General features: G+C 44.2%; 1 protein-coding gene across 8 annotated transcripts in view; it reads right to left on the minus strand.

Moving 5' to 3' along the window:
* CRIM1 (cysteine rich transmembrane BMP regulator 1) overlaps positions 1 to 18279 on the minus strand; it is a 187458-nt gene that overhangs the window by 64275 nt on the left and 104904 nt on the right. For 6 of the 8 annotated variants that reach the window (XM_047744662.1, XM_047744666.1, XM_047744665.1 and 3 more), the window contains 3 exons: positions 16193 to 16314; positions 8973 to 9155; positions 6014 to 6211 (listed from right to left, as the gene is read on the minus strand). In XM_047744662.1, coding sequence (XP_047600618.1) covers positions 6014 to 6211; positions 8973 to 9155; positions 16193 to 16314 — 503 coding nt within the window. The remainder of the gene's footprint in view (positions 1 to 6013; positions 6212 to 8972; positions 9156 to 16192; positions 16315 to 18279) is intronic. The other 2 variants (XM_047744668.1, XM_047744664.1) reach the window with 2 other exon arrangements.

Below are 18279 nucleotides of genomic sequence, written 5' to 3' on the forward strand. Positions count from 1 at the left end.
AAGAAAAGCCTCACGCTCTTAACATTGTCCCAAGTAGGATCAGGATTACCCAAGTAAGAGATCTGAGAAAGCCAGATGCCGAGAAGAAAGATGGTTGATTGTCTGGTTCAATCACATTCTGTCCTAAATCCAGAGATTCAGGAAGAATCAATGCACAGGGAATCTCTTATTCTTCTACAGAGTTGGCTTACTCTGGGTTAGCAGAATTATTAGACCAGTCTGAAACTCCTTTTGGTTTCATAAAATAACTCAATGAATAGCACTTAAATTTCCAGTTTTTATTATGGAAATTAAAAAAAAATACTGAAGCAGATAAAACAATATGACAGACCTTTATATACCCATTATCTAGCTTTGATAAGCTACAAAAATAACACTTTGATTTCCTGAGATGGGAAATAGATTTGCTTTTGTTTCAGAGAAACAGAACTAGTAGAAAGAAACTAGCCATCTGCCCAACCACAAGCATGGAATTTATTTACTGGTAACCTAAGTCGTGATGCTGAATATTATCTTATTAAATATTACCCACGTTGTTTCTAATTTTTGATAGGTGATACTCTTGGTGTTGGGTCTGAAATCCCCCAGGTCATCAAAACAAACAGATCCTCCCAGCAGGCGACCGGCACACAGCCTGAAGAACACTCGGGTCACAGTGGCCCCCTGGGTGGGGTCCGGCCATAGCCCAAGATGAACAGGCTTGACATCAAGACTTCAAGTGACAACTGTAATTCTTATCTCTTGCATCAGGTGTGGCAGCCAAGCTGGCCTCACACCTGTTCACATTTCTTGCATTTTTCTTACTGAGTCATCCAGGGTATGTCACATATGCCTTAGAGCCAGAATGTCCCTCCCCAACACCTTATCTACCTTTAATTATACAACAGATTTTTTTTTTAATAGAAAATAGTACTGGGGCACCTGGGTAGCTCAGTGGGTTAAAGCCTCTGCCTTCGGCTCAGGTCGTGATCTCAGGGTCCTGGGATCGAGTCCCGCATCGGGCTCTCTGCTCGCGGAGAGCCTGCTTCCTCCTCTATCTCTCTCTCTGCCTACTTGTGATCTCTCTCTGTGAAATAAATAAATAAAATCTTAAAAAAAAAAAAAAAAGAAAATAGTACTGTGATCTTAGGGTCTCTTTCTGACATTAAGAATCAGCATAGACAGCATTTATATCTGATGTTATCGGGGCAAAAAAATTAGAGCATTTTCAATATTGAATTGTGACAGTAAAAAACAATTTTGGCTGAAATAATAAGGCAGCAGCACCTATATACTTATATACTATAAGGCAGGTCTCAAAAGCAGTACATTAAATGTGACAGCAAGCATTAGCCTTGTAGGATCTGCACTTAAACTCTGTGATTCTGGACAGAGGCTGAACTGCAGAGACAAGAAGCCAGGGTTCACAAACCAGTCTTGGAAGGCCCTGTAGCGGCCCTGGGAAGGAGTGGAGAGCTCAGTGCCCATCAGTAGGCTGAGCGGTCAACTTGAAGCCAACTGGGCCAACTCGCCTGCAGACATCTGGGCCCACCATGTGCCAAACACACTCCATCTAAAACAAGCTTTCCATTCTCAGAGTGTATTTTCAAATAGAAGCATTCTAATGGTCTTCTTTCTTCATCTGATCAGGGTCAGCATTCGAGACTCTAGTCGAGGAAACCTATATCAGGGTATGTCACCTCACTCGACTAAGACGGAGATCTGTAAGAGGAGTCGGCTTGATTTCCTACTCCAGGCTCTCCCTCACTCCCTAAAACTCACTCGCTCATCATTTATTCATTAACAACTTCCCAGCGCCTACTTCCATGTCAGGTGCTGTTTCACAGATTCAAAAGAATATGCTAAACTCCTATCTCACGGGGAGTAGCTGTGTTCAGGCTACTGGTAAACCTGGAGTGCAGTGCAGGGTCTGGCTCCCGGGCACTCCACTTGTGGGCTCCAGAGCCAAGGCTCCGGGGACATGCTGCTCTGCCATTTTTGAGCTGTATGACCCGAGGCAAGTTACACGATCTCTAAACTTTGGGTTCCGTGAGGATGAACTAGGATGGTGCTGCCAGAGGGGAGCTGTGAGGGTCAATGAGCTGTTCGTCTTTAAAGCACTCGGGCTGGCTCAGTCAGCGTGCACGAAATGTTAGCTACCGTTATGGGCTATAAACTCAATGACACTAACGGTGCTAGATGCTGAGGAAGACCTCATTCTGCTGCCTTCCTTTTCTGTTGTCAGGTTTTTCATTTTGTTTGTTTGTTTTTTAAAGATTTATCTATTTTAGAGACAGAGAGAGAGAGCATGAGTGGGAGGGGCAGCGGGACAGACAGAGTCTCAAGTGGACTCCATGCTGGGCACGAAGCCCAATGCGGGGCTCGATCCCACGACCCTGAGATCATGACCTGAGCCTAAACCAAGAGTTGCACATTCAACCAACGGCACACCCACACGCCTGTTTTCAGTTTTTGAGGAGATAAGGACATATCTTCCATCTGTACACTTAAATTGCAAACTTTATACACTATTCCATTCTCTCCCATTCTAGCTCTTGAAAAAGGGCAGAAAACTTAAATCATGAGATTGAAGAATAAGAAGAAATGAAGAGAAAAGCCAGCAGAACAAAACCCAGGAATATAATCAGTTACAGACTAACAGAACGGGATGGCTTATCTCTATACCTAAACTGGGTGTTGATAATAACGAGGTAAGCCTCACTCATGAGAGTACTTAAGCGCCAATTAAAAAAGCACTTAGGTACTTGCGAATCAAGTTAGCTGTCAAGTAACAGCCAAGTCTTGAAGGGGCCCCAGGTTCCAGTCTCCAGTCCTCCAGGAATAACCAAACGCATGGTGTTTGTCACTTGGAAGGTATAGAGCTCCAGGAACAACGATGGTGATAACAAGGTGACCAGTCATCCCTGCGGGTCCTAACATGCCCTGTTTGGTAATACATAATTTATTTAGAAAGAGTCTCAAACCACAATCTTTGTGGGGGCTCTTTTATCTCGTTTCAGACTCTGAATGGTGTACCCTAGGATGACAGCTAAATGTGCACGGAGGAATTTGCTGTGTGCAGACTCATCAACACCACTGTTCTTGGTTTCCTCCAAATAATTGCGGCTGATCATGTATTACACATTAACAACTTGCCTTTTTTATTTCATCTAATCTACTCCAAGATCACCTGAAATTCTACTTAAATATGTTGCTGAGAAAGTATTTTCGAATAGTTCCAGAGACTTTCTTGGATCCCCTAAACTAAGCAATAAAATTCATTCACCCTGTATTATTTTATAAGTTTATTATAATTATTAATAAGTAACCTTTTAGGATTCACTCTTAAGCTGGGCACTGTTTTTTTAATCCCACACCAAAAGGATTTTTCTGTCTTCCTATGACATCTTAAAACGAGAGTTAATGGAGAGCAAGAACAATCTTATATGAAACTCACTACTTATGAGCAAAAACAAGAAATTCAAGATAATCTAGTTCTCTGAGAACTAGAAAATGGACTGTGCCAAAGGCTAGACGAGGAAGGGGAACAGAGACCAGCAGAAGCTGACAGCTTGAAATCAAGATGCTGAGTTCTGGCGAGGAGACTGTCCCAACACTGAGGCTCAGGAAGGAACTCTGTGATGGGTCTCTCCAAAGGCATCAGTCCCCTGAGCTTCTCAAACTGCCACCCCACTCCTGTCTCCTCCCCCAACATAGGACCAAGAGCCGAAAATGAAGAGAGATGAATAAGGAAACTGGAAATAGGGGTAGGAGCAAACAGACGACATCTGAGAGTGGGAGAAACAGAACATAGCTGAATCAGACAAGACGTCCGTGTATCCCATCAAGGCTATTTAATGGCCACTGACCTGGGAGGAAATTACCCTCGTCTCTTTCAACCTTAATTTCTTCATCTTTAAATGGGATGATGAAGGCTTCAGCACAGTGTTACTGAGAGGATTCAATGACATCAGGTACAAATACAAAGCACTTAACCCCACAGTACCAAAATACAAGCATGCCTTTTCTCATCTAATTTAAAACAGCCTAAAATATTTTCTCTGACTTTAACAAGGAGTGGTTGCTTATTTCTTTGTGTCCAGTGCTGTATTTGGACAACCAGAAGTTCTTCATAAACTTTTATGAAGTTTATCACTCCTTTCTCAGACAGTGGGAGATTAGATATAACTCCACGTAGATGCTGTTGTGACTGAACTCTAAGTAATCACACTAACGTTCACTCCCTAGGCAAACATCTCCACCACGCCCGAATCCGTCAGTCTGTGTCACACACACAGACACTGCTCGACACGGACAGTCTCCCTGCTCTTGTCACCGCAGTGGTGGGTATGTGAATGCCTGCAAAACAGCTTGCCTTCCCTTCATTTACTTTCAGAGGCAAGGTCTTATTATTTTTTTAATATAAACTTTTTAGTCTTATTTTCAATTTATAATTCAAGACTCATGAATTTAAAGGATTAGTGTTTGCTGGTTAATACACTCAAGCTTTAACTTTCTATTAAAGTTTATCCCACACGTATATGAACGTGTATTTCAAGTTGACAGCAGACTGTCCCCAATCCTCAGGGAAAGATATTTCCATCTCTGTTTCAGCAAGGCACCCTTTCTCATAAAGCTGACCCTATACCATCATCCGGATTTCCATCCACTCCTTTTTCCGGCACTGAAGCACTGCCTTTAGGGGATGGGAGGAGTGTCTGTGTGAGGGGTGGGTGATTTCCACAAAATTGGTCATCTGGAAGCTATAAAGTTTTGGAGTGTGGCAGCTGCACTCTGAGCAGAGTAACGGTGAGGGAATTGGTGATGTCAGTAGATCTAGAGTCCTCCAGCTTAAATTTTTATACGATTTTTAAGTTCTTTAGAATTCTAAGCCCTCAGGGGTTAATGAAGCTAGTCAGGCAAACTCTGAAGCCTGAGTTTCTTACAATTAAGGTAGAAGCAAAAGACTTCCTGATATAGAATTTAGTCAACTGAATTTCGTTTTTGTTTTTGTTTTAAGATTTTATTTATTTGTTTGAGAGAGAGCAGTGGGGAGGGGGCAGAGCAAGAGGGAGGAAGGGTCTTAAGCAGCCTCTGCACTGAGCGTACCACGGGGCTTGATCCCAGAACCTTGAGATCATGACCTGAGGAGAAACCAAGAGTAGGATGCAGGGTTGGCCGCTCAATCAGCCATGCCACCCAGGCGCCACCAGCCAACTGAATTTCTGAAAAGATCTGTCAGTTCTTAAGAGTTGTTTTAAAAAATTCTAGAAGGATCCATCTTCAACATGATCCACTGTAGTTCATTTTACTATGCAAATGTGCTTCTTAATGACAGATACTCTCTACTGGATCTATAAGTATAAATATTCCCTCTCTTGTCTGTACTAACAGGCACAGAGGATTAAGGTTGACTTAAGTGTGCAAAGACACTTCCCAGTATGGGGCAATTGGGCTGGAGTAGGGCTTGTGAAAGGCTAGCCTAGGAAGCCTGGGGCTCCTCCCCACTACACGGGAAGATGGGCAGGCAGGCAACCAAGACTTAAGGAAAAGCCTCAGGAGAGCAGAAGAAGGGTTGCGGAGTGAAGGCAGTTGGGAGAGCAAACTGCCTTTGATGGTTGCAGACTTTTTCCTCCAGCCATCAGGACTCCTGGGCTCATGGAAACACGAAAAGTCAAACATGCCACGCTTGCGTCATGGGTCTTATTTCCCATTCTATTTCACCATGTTGACCTTTGGATGCTAATTAGGCTTGAAGTGAATGGAACTGAAATGCATATATTCTTACATCATAAAGTCTTGAGACAAGCATGCTGGCGGCAGTAAAAATTAAGACCACACGGTTCTCATTGCAAATTTGCAACATTTGCCCCAAACGATTAGTTTTGGCCGTATAATAAATTCATCTGCAACTGGTAACAGCGTGAAGCAGACATCATGCCCGAGGAAATAAAAAACAAACAAGCACACACTGGTAGACGCTTATCCAACACGAGACATTCGCCAGGGACTCATTAGAAGCAACGAGCCTTACCCTCACACACAGGGCAGCACTCGCCAGGCACTTTGACGGGGTTCATGCAGCTCTGTCCACAGGCTGTTGCCACGCAGTGCGGCTCTCCATTGATGCACTGGCAGAACGTGCAGTCGTCCTCCCGCCACCGGTCTCCGTGGGCGCGGATCTGCCCACTGGCGTAGCAGCCAGCAGGGTTATTAAAAGGATACACAGGATCTAGATGAAAAAGGTGAGTTCCAGGTAAGATGGAGGGCATTCTCATTTAATCTACATTTTATCTCTGCCTGCTGTCGTCGGCAGAACCTTGGGTTGCATGGTGCCTCCATGCAAAAGCAGCTGTCATCCTGAATTCGCGTCCACCCCTCCTGACACTGCAGACGGGGCAGGGGATCTGTAGCATGAAAACCAATGTGCAGGTGTTACCACTTCATAAAGTCACAAAACTCTGTGGACAGAGCTATGGACTGGTAATTACAAAATGCAGGTCCATTTTAGGCTTCTGACAAGGTCTTCTGAGTTGTCAATTTTAATGTTTATTATACTTCAATTTCACCACCTGTAAGGTAGAAAAATAATGCCCCCATCCAACTCAGAGGGGTACTGTGGCTTCTCGGATAACTGAACTCTGTCTCAGGGTGCCTGGAGATCCACGTGGACAGCACGTGGACACTGGTGAGTACAGCAAGCACTTGCTGTGGCCTTGTTCAGGACAAGGCTGGTTTAGACATACCGTGGGTCATGGCTTGTGCCCTGGAGGGAAGGCTGGGAACCCAGGCCATTTTTCTCCCCATGAGCTGGGTGGCCAAACAGCAGCCCAGGCTGGGGATCAAGAGTAGCCAAGGGGGGGCACCTGGGTAGCTCAGTGGGTTAAAGCCTCTGCCTTTGGCTCAGGTGGTGGTCCCGGGGTCCTGGGATCGAGCCCCACATCGGGCTCTCTGCTCTGCGGAATGCCTGCTTCCTCCTCTCTCTCTGCCTGCCTCCCTGCCTACTTGTGGTCTCTGTCAAATAAATAAATAAAATCTTTATAAAAAAAAAAAAAGAGTAGCCAAGGCTACTGTAAACAAAACATGTTTTCTGACATTACTGACCAGGACATAAATACTGCATACAAAATCCCCAATCACCATTATTTTTTTAAGGTACTATTAAGTGTTTATTTTTAAAATCAACATATAATGTATTATTTGCTTCAGGAGTACAGGTCTGAATCATCAGGCTTGCACAATTCACAGTGCTCACCACCCCACTACCATGATAATGAGAGCCACTCGATAAGCCACTTAATTTTCTTTTTCAGAAACAAATAAAATCTGGCTTCAAAAAGTCAGGGCTGCTGAGCTGGGAGGGAAGTCCAGGCAGTTACGAGTTTGGTCCTCTCCAGTCTAAAGAAGGAACGGCATTCTAAAAAAGTTAGAATGCCACAAGTTAAAATAATGCAGTCCCGGCTTTAGAAAGCCGGGCTGCCAGAAATGGAAGCAGCCAAAGACCTGAGCTAGAGAAGACTTTATAAATTTCTTTATAAAAAATATTTACACCACATACTTCATTTCTACTCCGAGCCTGGATCTGAATTCCGGGAAGCGAGACCTAACCGGATCCATGCCCAGACAACTCATTATGATTATTACACAGAGGTTCCTATCTATGTTTTTACACCAACAACTGCTACATAGTTTCAGCAACTACTACCAACTGGGGCCAGCTAGGGAACACATCTTTTGGGAAGGTTAGAAGTTTGATGTGATTTTTAAAAAATTAATCCCCAACGACACCTAAAAATTAAACCACCTTTCTCCCATGTTGACCAAAATAACTGCTAACACGGGGAAGAATTTCCCTATTATGAACAGTTGTTCAGTGTTAGGAATATAGTTTGTGTATTTTAAACCTTTTCACATTTTGAATATTATGTAGTAAATAAAGCTTGGACACTGAACAGGATTTTAGGAAAACAGGAAAAGGTACGGAATGTGGCATGACATTTGTCCTCCTGTTCTCTGTGCGCAGATAAAGACAGGGTGAATGTCAGACATGAGACTGACGTGTCTGATCCCAGATGGAAGGTCTGTAACCTAGTCAGTCAAGACAAGAAGGCTCACATGACCCTCCTTTCTGGGGAACCAGTGTGATGTGGTCATAGCAGAGACACAGTCAGGTGTGGGGGTATCATTCCTGATTTCATTATCAACTCAAACAAATGTTCTACTTTTCTGAACTTCCACTTCTTAAGCCTTAAAATGGGTGGGTTGTAGTGAATGGATATCCAGAATTATTATTCTGAAATGTTTATTATTTACGAATATCAGAGATAAGAGGATAAAGCCTACTGGAAGAATGTGAAACTATTAGTTCCTAGAGGGGTGAGGGGATATAGAAAAAGCAGGCCCCTGAGAACCTTCAACGCAGGACCACACCTGACACGTGGCTGGGCCTTAAGCTGGTGTCACCACCGTGCCACACAGGCCACTCTCGCCAACACACGTTTTCAAAGAGCGGAGGGCAGTGGAGTCCTAGTGCTCACTGGAGGGGTATGGGTGTGGAAAGGAGGCAGGACAAGCTCCTCTCTGAGCTGCCTGGCTGAGCTGGTCAGTGATTAGGGCTGGCATACTCTAGCCAAGCAACTTGAGGAAAGCAGGGGGAACTCTGATGTCAGGATGAAGAGAACTTGCCCCAGAACTGAGTGAGGACTGCTAGAACCAGGGGTGGGTAACTGAGAGCTGTTGTGGGAAATCTCACGTTGATCTGTGTAAACAGGCAATTTATTTCTACACCCAGGGCGTAACTCCCCTTGGGGAGAGATTTTCACACAGCCTTCCTGGTGTTATCAGAGTCCTAAAAGATGGACCACGAATGTCATAAAAAGGGAACTTCTTCAATATTCCACTATTTTTGGATGAGACTGCTCTGGGTGGATTTTCATACTAAAGCCCTGAGCCACGTTTATGCTTATTAGTCTTTAATCAGCACCTTTTCTTACCTTCGCACACGGGGCAGCACTCTCCTTCAGGCACATAGTACCTCTCACAGTTCAGCTCTCCGCACTGGGCCGTGAAGCAGATGGAAACACCCCCTTGGCATCGGCAGAACCGACAACTGTCCATTCGAAACATATCCCCATCGTTATATTCCACGTTGTTGAATACACAGGCTGGCTTTGTTTCTGAAAGGAGTTAAAGCAAACAAGGCACATTCAAAGTCAATTCTGAGTGGTGTCCTTTTGTTTTCCCAACAACCTCAAGAAAATTATGACAGCAGAAAGTTAAAATTTGATAGAAACGTACTAAACTCAATATAATTTTTTTTAAAAACAGAAGCAATAAGGCAATGCAAAATAAAGTAAAATTTAAAAAGTCACACAGCTCTCCTCTTTGCCCCAAAGAATTGAAATTCTCCTTAACAAAACCTATACTGCCTTACCCCTCCTCCAAAGAAAGGTAACCCTCCAACCACGAAACTCATGTATCTGATATGTGCTTTAAAGAGATTACATTTGTTTTGTTAAAGAATTCTCTGCCTTAAAAAAATGATCTTGCCCCCACATTAGGTTTTGTTCTGCCTCAAAAAAATGATTTAGGTCTTTTTAGAGACGGTATTTTTGTGTTTTCCCAGTGTTCTTTCCTAAATTCTTTTTTTTCCTCAATCTAGCTTAATAATCTATAATTTTAATATTACTTAGACCTTTTTTTTTTTTTTTTAATAGTACTTAGACTTTAACAAAACACCATTCCACTTCCTGGAAACAACCTAAATGTCTATAAACTGATGTGAAGGACAGACGAATGTGGTATACCCATAAAACGAAATACTTCTTGGCCGTAAACAAGGATGAAGTTCTGATACATGCTACAACAGTAATGAACCTTGAAAACATTATGCTAATTAAAGGAAGCCAAACAAAAACCCAAACATATTATATGATTCTAATTACATGAAATGCCCGTCATAGGCACATCTACAGAGAGAAAAACTAGATTAGCTATTGCTTAATACTGGGGGTTTGGGGGGCAAATGGGGAGTGAGTTGGGAACTAACGAGTTGGATGAGTTGGGAACTTTTACGGGGATTCATGAGCGTTCTAAAATTGACTGTGATGATTACACAACCCTGTGAATATACTAAAAACTGCTGAATTATACAAGTTAACTTAGTGAATTGCACGATATGTGCCTCAATGAAGCTGGCAACATAAAAAAACTCCCATGTTGAAGAAAGGTCTCCTGCGTTGATGTACCCTGTTTAATAAGGTGGGAAAAACTGGATTATGATACATGCATTTCTCACGGGTTTCTCTACCCCAACATCATTTAACATGTCACCCTGCATGTTCACAATTAATAGAGAGACTTTCACTGCCTTTTAATTTGAGTATATTTGCATTTGATTTGTATTTAAGGACAATGACTTTCTCATTTGATTTGTAACAGTCCAGTGGAGAAGACAAAGCAAGTGTTACCATCCATTTCTTTGATTAGGAAAATGAGCCTTCGAAGCGGCTGGGTGACTTGCCAACAGTCACATAACTGGCTGGAGGTGGCCGTGCACCCATTTACACAGGCAGCAAACGCACATGTCTGAACCTCCACCCTGCTGCGGTGGTACACAGTATTCCTTTTCTCTGAAAATTAAGGTTGGGTTAAGTATCATCTTATGACAGCTCAGAATTCCTCCATATGCTTTTGGCCAACACACTAATCTGAGCTGGGACTGGAAGGAACCGGGCAGCCAGAGCACGAGTTTCCAAGTACAGAAGACGGTGGTACCCTCACAAATCAAACCTGCAGGCTCTGCAGAGGGGTAAAGCCGTCCACCCTAATGAAAGGCTGAGCACCCGTTCAAAGTGACAGAAAAATGGAGAACCCCATCAATATTAATTACTTGGCTGCATTAACCAGCCACATCTACCATCTGTGTGAAGCTACAAATCTCCGCACAAGATGGGAAGAGGTGAGGAGGGAAGAGTCTGGTTATGAATATCGCTGCTCTAGATGAACCGTTTTTTATGGGGGGGGTGCAGGAGCTTAAGCCAGAGGGGACGGGCTGGATGAGGACTGGGCAGTCAGGTCTCACCAGCTAATACATAGAGAGAAGGAGCTGGAAGGTAGAGACATGAGGAGTCCCCAAAAACCCAGTCTGGAAAACATAATCAGTTCTTTAGGGATGATGATGACGATAATAATAATACCCACACGACATAATGAAATCCGTTTGATGCGGAGAGAAATTTACAGAGGCTCTTGAGAAAATACCTGATAAGAAGGACAGCAGGGGTCTTTGAGGAGCAATGACCAATGACTTCCCCACCTGCAGGGGATAGAGGAATCACAGAACATGGGGAGATGACCACTGCCTCTCTAAGAGGACAACTTAAGTGGCTGTGGAAATGAAAAATATTACAAAGCAATAATTTACTATGCAATTTGTACTTCTCAACACAGAGATGCATACAAGTGTCTTTTTAGTCATTTTTGTGTATGTTTTACATCTGTCCAATTGAATTTTATATTTCTAAGTTCTGGAATCTTCTCTTCCCTCTTTAATATATTACAGAATTCCCGAAAAAGGAACCTTACGGTATAGATGGTTTCACTGCCTGCCAAATTATACTGGTTGACAGATGTGAAAGGTATATTATTTTGATGAAGGAAAAGACTAAAACATAGAACTTTAAATCAAATGTGAAAGGGGAAGAAAAATCCAAACAGATACACTTCTGTTGCTTTTTCTCTTCAATCTCTCCGTGAAAAGGCCAGATCTTGCCTCTGGTGGGTGAGGTGTGTAGGAAGCCCAGTGGGTAGACAACATAAGCCAAATGAGAGGTACTGTATGGTAGACATCTACGAAGATCTCCATGTGTCAAGAGCAAACAGACGGGTCACAAAGACAGGGTGCATGCAGTTCTGAATACCTGAAGAGGAAAAGCCCTTGTCCCTGGGTGGGGGAGAGGAAGTATATGCACTAGAATGCCCCCAACAGATCTACTTCAGGATAAGGGAAAGGGAACAACCCTTTTAAAGACTGCAAAAGGTGGTATCACTCTTAAATAAGATCAGCTTATCTGATAAGGCCCCAGGAACACAATAGTGCTCAATTAGTGCATGTGAGGAAAATTTCTTTCAAAGTACAATATTCTCTTCATTACTGTGTAAGTAAATACTTTATCTCAGAAACATTACTGAGCATTATTACTATACAAAGGATTCTCAGTAGATGTTTTTGCACTAATTTGTGCAGGTCTGAGCTTTCTAGGCCAAAATTTTACACAAAGATTAAGCCAGCCTTGGGTATGGCTCTCCTGTGACTGGTGAATTTCACACGTTAGTGTCTGATGCTGGAAGAGTCAGTGATAGGCTATGACACTTGAACTGAGGTGTTCTGCTTTTTCAGAAAAAAGCTCAGATGTTTGTACATACACATACACAACTGATCACTTATCTGAAGCAACCAAATGATCACTTCCACACTGTAGGCCTGAGATTTCAGATCCGAAGTCTTCCAGGAACGAGGGGGTGGGCTCGTGTAAGACAACAGGGTGTATGACAGCCAAATGGAGAACATGCACCCATCTAAAAGTAGAGGCCATCACTCTCTTCCAGCTGACAGATGATGACACTTTTGTTAGTGGGCCCGAGTCCAGACACTGTCCTGAAGGGGACTCCAGACTGCTCCACTCCCGTGGAGGTCACAACTCCAGCTGGTGACCTTGATGACGTCTAAGCTTCTGCAAAAGGAACTCAAGCGTACCACCCGTTGTTCTTCTTCGTTCTTCGGGTTTCTAAATAGGCCTGTCCTTCAACCAACACCTCATAGATCCTCCTTTTAGCTCTCATCAGAGAACTAGTCACAAACTGCCTCTACCTGGTCTGCAACTCTCCAGTCCCACTGCCAAAACCAAACCAAACCAAACCAAACCAAACCAAACCAAACCAAACCAAAAATAGTATTTAGGGAGACTAGTCTATCTATTCATCCAGGCTAATGTTTTCAAAACACAGGAGTTCTCAAATTCTCTGTGAACATTTTTCATTTTGTGTTTTCACTTTAATGCTCGTTTTAATGTGCACACGTGTGCGCAAGCGCACACACACACACGGATCGCCTCAGTGGCTGCTCAGGAAACGAGTGCTGACATGCTGTCTCCATTTTTACATGTGGGGTTACTTATGTTAACATCCACCCCACTGTCTCCCGAGCGGGGGTTTCTGGAACTGTTCCTATATTTTGGGGAGTTCTCAAAGTCCAAGAGACCACGCTCTTGTCATCTAGGCTCCAGCTGGGTGTCCCACGGATCTCTGAGAACTACTTTCATGAATTTGCATTTTAATATTTTGTTTCTGCTTTCTGGTGATAGAGGAAACCTATGTCTGCGTCGGTGGTATGAAAGTAACTCAGGACAGGCCCACTGCATCATCTAGAGCTTTTAAAAAACCCAGAGGAGACGAGAGCTGCCCCCTCCAACAGGTTTCTTTCCTCTAAAAATAAGAACTGTGTATCTGACTCTACCTCCTTTTCTCACTTTGTTGGCCAGGAGGTTGGGGGCCTGGCTGATGTTCAGCCCTGGCAATAACACAGACAGACACGGCCTACGTACCTGCGGGTGCTTTCTTTTTGGTTTTCACTTTCAACTTTCATGTACCAGTCTAGGATTCCCTGCTTTCTCATTAATATTTCAGCATTATGTTGTTTTTGTTATAAAGTTACCTAAAATCTCTTGTGGATAAGGAAAGTTTTATAAATATAAATATATAGACCCTTTCCTTTCTAAGTGATGACAACAATGAGCTTTTGATAAATAATATCCTCTAATGATGAACTTATGACAGGTAAGACTTTCCCAGGGCACTGGGGAGGGGGCACATATGCACGCACACAGACACGTGTGCATGCACACATACATACAGATAAGTGTTGTGTGTGCATATGTGTGTGTATGTATACCTCAAAAGTAGTAAAATGCAGACCTGCAGGTATAACGTCTTTAAACATCATTGTTGTTCCTTGACTAGGAATCTTCGCAGCGTTACAGTTTCTAGTCTCATCTACAACTCAGTGACTAAGAGAGTAATAGAGACACTCTAACAGGACAACAAATAAAGCAAAGATGACCTGCGTTTGAAGTGGCAAGAAAGAGGCACCCCCAGAAACAGCGCAAGGATGCTTTGTCATCTCTGCACTTGCTCGTGGCAGACGGCAAGTCCCATTCCCGGACTCAGAGCTCTATGAAAAGTGAGGCTACACGCGGGAGCAGGCCCCAGAGATCCCCCCGCAGCCCCTGAGGTGTGGGGCAGTGCTCAGCTGTCTGAATCACACCGCACTGGGGGGAGAGGTGAAGTGAATGTCTTGATAAGAAAGGCATATGCACAAATTTCTATAATCGAGATGTAAGGAAAGAAGAAAGGCACACCTCCTCACCCAGAGGACACAACAGCAAATCGTATTACTAGCGGTGGTATTTCCAGGGGACAAGTGACTTTCAAGATTAATGTTTCAGGAAGGGCAGTAAAAGATGGAGGAGTCCCACAAAGTAGCCCCTCTGTGGGCTGGTATTTAACAGCCCCCTCTAGCAGGAACTAAGATGACATGAATCTACTCACTCACTCCCCCGAGAAGCTCTGGGTGCCCTCCGTGAGGCAGACGACATGCGCCTGCCCACAGAACAGGGACAGACTCTCTGCCTCTGGAGGTTCAGGTAGGAGAACGAGACACAGACATGAGAACACGTGCAGAGGAAGGGGTCCTGGAAGGAAGCACCTCGGAGAGGCTGGGAGTCCAAGGGAAGCGGGGACTCTGTCTCCAACGGCAGGAGTTAAATACTCACAAAACGTCACCGACAAATACATGTATGCAGCGGTACCAGACAGAAAGCTGGGCCATTAGCTGGTGTTTACCACACATGACTACAGGTGACGAGAAGCACTGAGAATGGACTTTTTCTGCACTTGTGCCTTGGACTCGCGAGGTCTGAGTCAGGAAGCTCCTCTCACCTTCTCTAGCCCCTGGGAACATCCAGAACAGTGTCTGTGGATGTGAATAGAAGATGGGTCCCCAAAATAAAACCATTTGCTCTTGAGGCTCCACTGCGAGTGCTTCACATAGAAAACCTCAGGTAAGTGACGGTTATTCACTCCATTTGACAGATGTGGAGACTGAGGCCCAGGGAGACCAAGAGGCACCCGAAGTTACACAGCCAGTGAGTAGAGGAACCAGTTCTCAAAGCGAGGTCATTTGGTTCCAGTCTACGTTCTCTCAACCATGAAGCCATACCACAAGTGTTTCCTCAAAGCAAAACGAACAGAACGACAGGCGGCCACTGGACTCAAAACTACAGGACGCAATCAAACAGGACTCTATTTTAATTTTCTTGGGGAAAAGGGCAAGCTTGAGAGAGGGTGGAAATTCTTCCAAACTCTGGTGTCTTAGAGGTCTCTGCATGTGTGATTTTGTTGGACTTGTCCAAATGCATCTTCATTTTCCTTGTGTCTAGGTATTGACTAAACAGTGCTAGAATTATTGACATTTCACTTGCTTGGCTTTTATTCTTTGTTTTCCTTCTGAAAATTCTGAGGGAGGGACAGGTCTTAGGTTCTTCTCCCTTCTAGCATCTAAATTCAATCAGCCCCATGTCACCAAACACCAAGCCCTCTCGCAACAGGGAAAAGGGTGAGGCAGGCATGGATTCTATCTGAAGGAATCTTGTGACTGAGGAAGGCTTTTTCTGGGCCGCAAGGCTCAAGCCAAAAGCAGGCCAATACAAATGACCCAGCACAGTGAAAGACGTGCTCTCTAGGTAGGAAAACACTCCACTGGGTGAGCAACGCCTCTCCTGTCTCAAGTTGTGTAGCTTCCATGTGGCGTTAGTTCCACAGACTAGCTCCTGACAGCAGTGGCAGGATGATCACAGGCTCCATGAGCCTTTCCTTGAAATCCTAACATTTCTGCACTACTGAAACAGCAGAATGTGACAGCTACATGAATCTGTGCCTCCACCTCTGAAATCCTCTCTCTGATGGAACGAGGATCCCCTTTCCTCACTGCCTTTGCTGCACTGTGGGATCTCAAGCAGACCTACTTTCTTGAGGGAGTTGCTCCGAGCCCCTGAGTAGATGCCCTGCCTTACAAAAGGCAGAAGTGGCCAGACAGACCCCTCCCATCCTCCTGCACGAATGTACACTCTCTGAGAACAAGAGAAACCCCACGTACCATTAACACATTCAAAGACATCACAGCACTTTCCAGGTGTTCCATCTCCACGAGAGACTATGCGAGGAGTGGATCCCACCTCACACACGGGGAAACCACATAAGCCAGAGAGACACTCGCATCTGAAACCAAAGAAAAGGGAAGGAAAACCCCATGAATAAACAACAACATAGAAGTTGGAAGCCCACAAGGTGGCGGGGGCTGTGGCACGAGCTTGTCTGTAGGGCAGTGTCCTGTGTATCTGGGGTCACAGGGGAAAGGGGAATGGGTGCTAACGTAATTTGCATTCCCAATAACAGGCTCATCTCCTTAATACACTCCCATATTTTTAATTTTAACCATTTTGACAGAAATATTTCTAAAATGTATTATGTCGTTTCTTACTTGACCAGACCAGCATAACCTGCATTTCCTTGATGGTGTGGGGCCGAGTTTATGGGCATACATTATGGGGTTACCCACAGACCAGTTAAGCTCACACGGGCTCAGGCCGAAGGGGCGCTCTGTGTAAATGACTCTGTGTTGCAGCTTTGCTGTCGACATTTTGGTGTTTTTCAGAGATTCTTCTGACCCTTCTTTCAGCTATTAAGTTAGTAGCTTTTGAGTCCCTTTTCGTCAGTGTGATTGTGTCTGGGAGCGCCCTTATCTTTAGCCACATTAATTTATAATTGTGTATCACAAGAAACAGACTCTGACTGAAGACTAAGGAGGTCTTTAGAAACAGCATAAGCTTCGGTAAGTGGACTTCCTGACAGCGACACGAAAGCTGACAGTCTTAATCTGGGGCATCTTCTAGGCTACCACACGCCCATTTATGTCTATACGCGCACACATGAGGTGTTCCTTGAACTGTGAGTTCGCTCTGCAGGCTCTCACCCTTCCTTAACTGCAACTCTGCTGGGAAACCAGCCTAAAGAGAGAAGAGTTAGAGTGCTGGGTATCCGCAGGAGAACCAAATGTCATCAACTGCCTGGGGATGATCTGGTACAAGGACCTAGGCAGGAATGAGAAGCTCAGGGCAGCAGGATATAAATGAAATAAAAGGAAGGAGCAGCTGGACTCCAGCCCCGGGGTGGGCTGGAAGTGGGGATCAGAAGGCAGAAAGGGAGTTTCCAGGTTGACAGGAGTGAAAGGAAGGCATCCTAAAAGGGGACATCCATGCAGGAAGTATGTGGGTATTTGGGTACAGTGTGGGTCAAGATCACGGGAGAGTAACACTTCCAGCAGGGAAGTAACACTAGTAACACCCTCATTAATTTTGGTGTTGTTTCCCATCCCCTCTACTGAAATGATTGTTTTGTTCTCCTATTGTTCTCTGGATGCTTAACAAATTAAAATATGCATGTAGTCCACAAGTATCTCAATAATCAGACTCAGAGGTCTAGTTACATTTATATAACCACAGAACTAAAAAGGAAACAAATTTCAATTAAAACTTGCACCAGAGACCACGAAAGCAACTGGAAAGGTGTCAACAACCCCTCTCAAGGTGGGCACTTTCAGCCTTCTTCCCAGTGGGGCAATGGTTATACTGGGCACCTGGGGGAGAAGAGGGGTTTAGATAATAATGTTTCTTCCTACGGTCTAAGATAAACGTTTGCCTACTCCGTGTGGGCAGATCTATATTCCCAAAGGACAATCACCTTACAGGGTTGGGTAAAGATGAACTGGTCTTTTAGCTCCTGCAAAGGTTATCCCATAGTGTCATCTGTATGTGCCTTGTCACTGCAGCTTTAAGCAGATAATCCTATCCCTGTGATGTTATAGTAATGATATATTATTTACATTTATTCTTGATCCTCTGTACAACTTCAACTCTTCTGTCTCTACAGATAAATGGGGCTCGGGGACTGAGAGACCACGCCCTGATCCTGATATCTGACCACGATTACAATGAAAGCAGCCTACGAGAAGAGCTGACTAATCTTTTCTTCCACATGTTCTGGATCCGCCTTCCTCCTTGTTCCAGGGAATCATTCTAATTCAAACACCAAAAGAGTATACAATGAACCAAAAAACATCTCTTCAGCTGTCCTTCAGCCCCGTAACCTTTCCTGGACACGTATGGGCACTCACATGCCAGGCTC

Source organism: Lutra lutra, chromosome 9 (assembly GCF_902655055.1).
Source record: "Lutra lutra chromosome 9, mLutLut1.2, whole genome shotgun sequence".
Classification (NCBI taxonomy): Eukaryota; Metazoa; Chordata; class Mammalia; order Carnivora; family Mustelidae; genus Lutra; species Lutra lutra.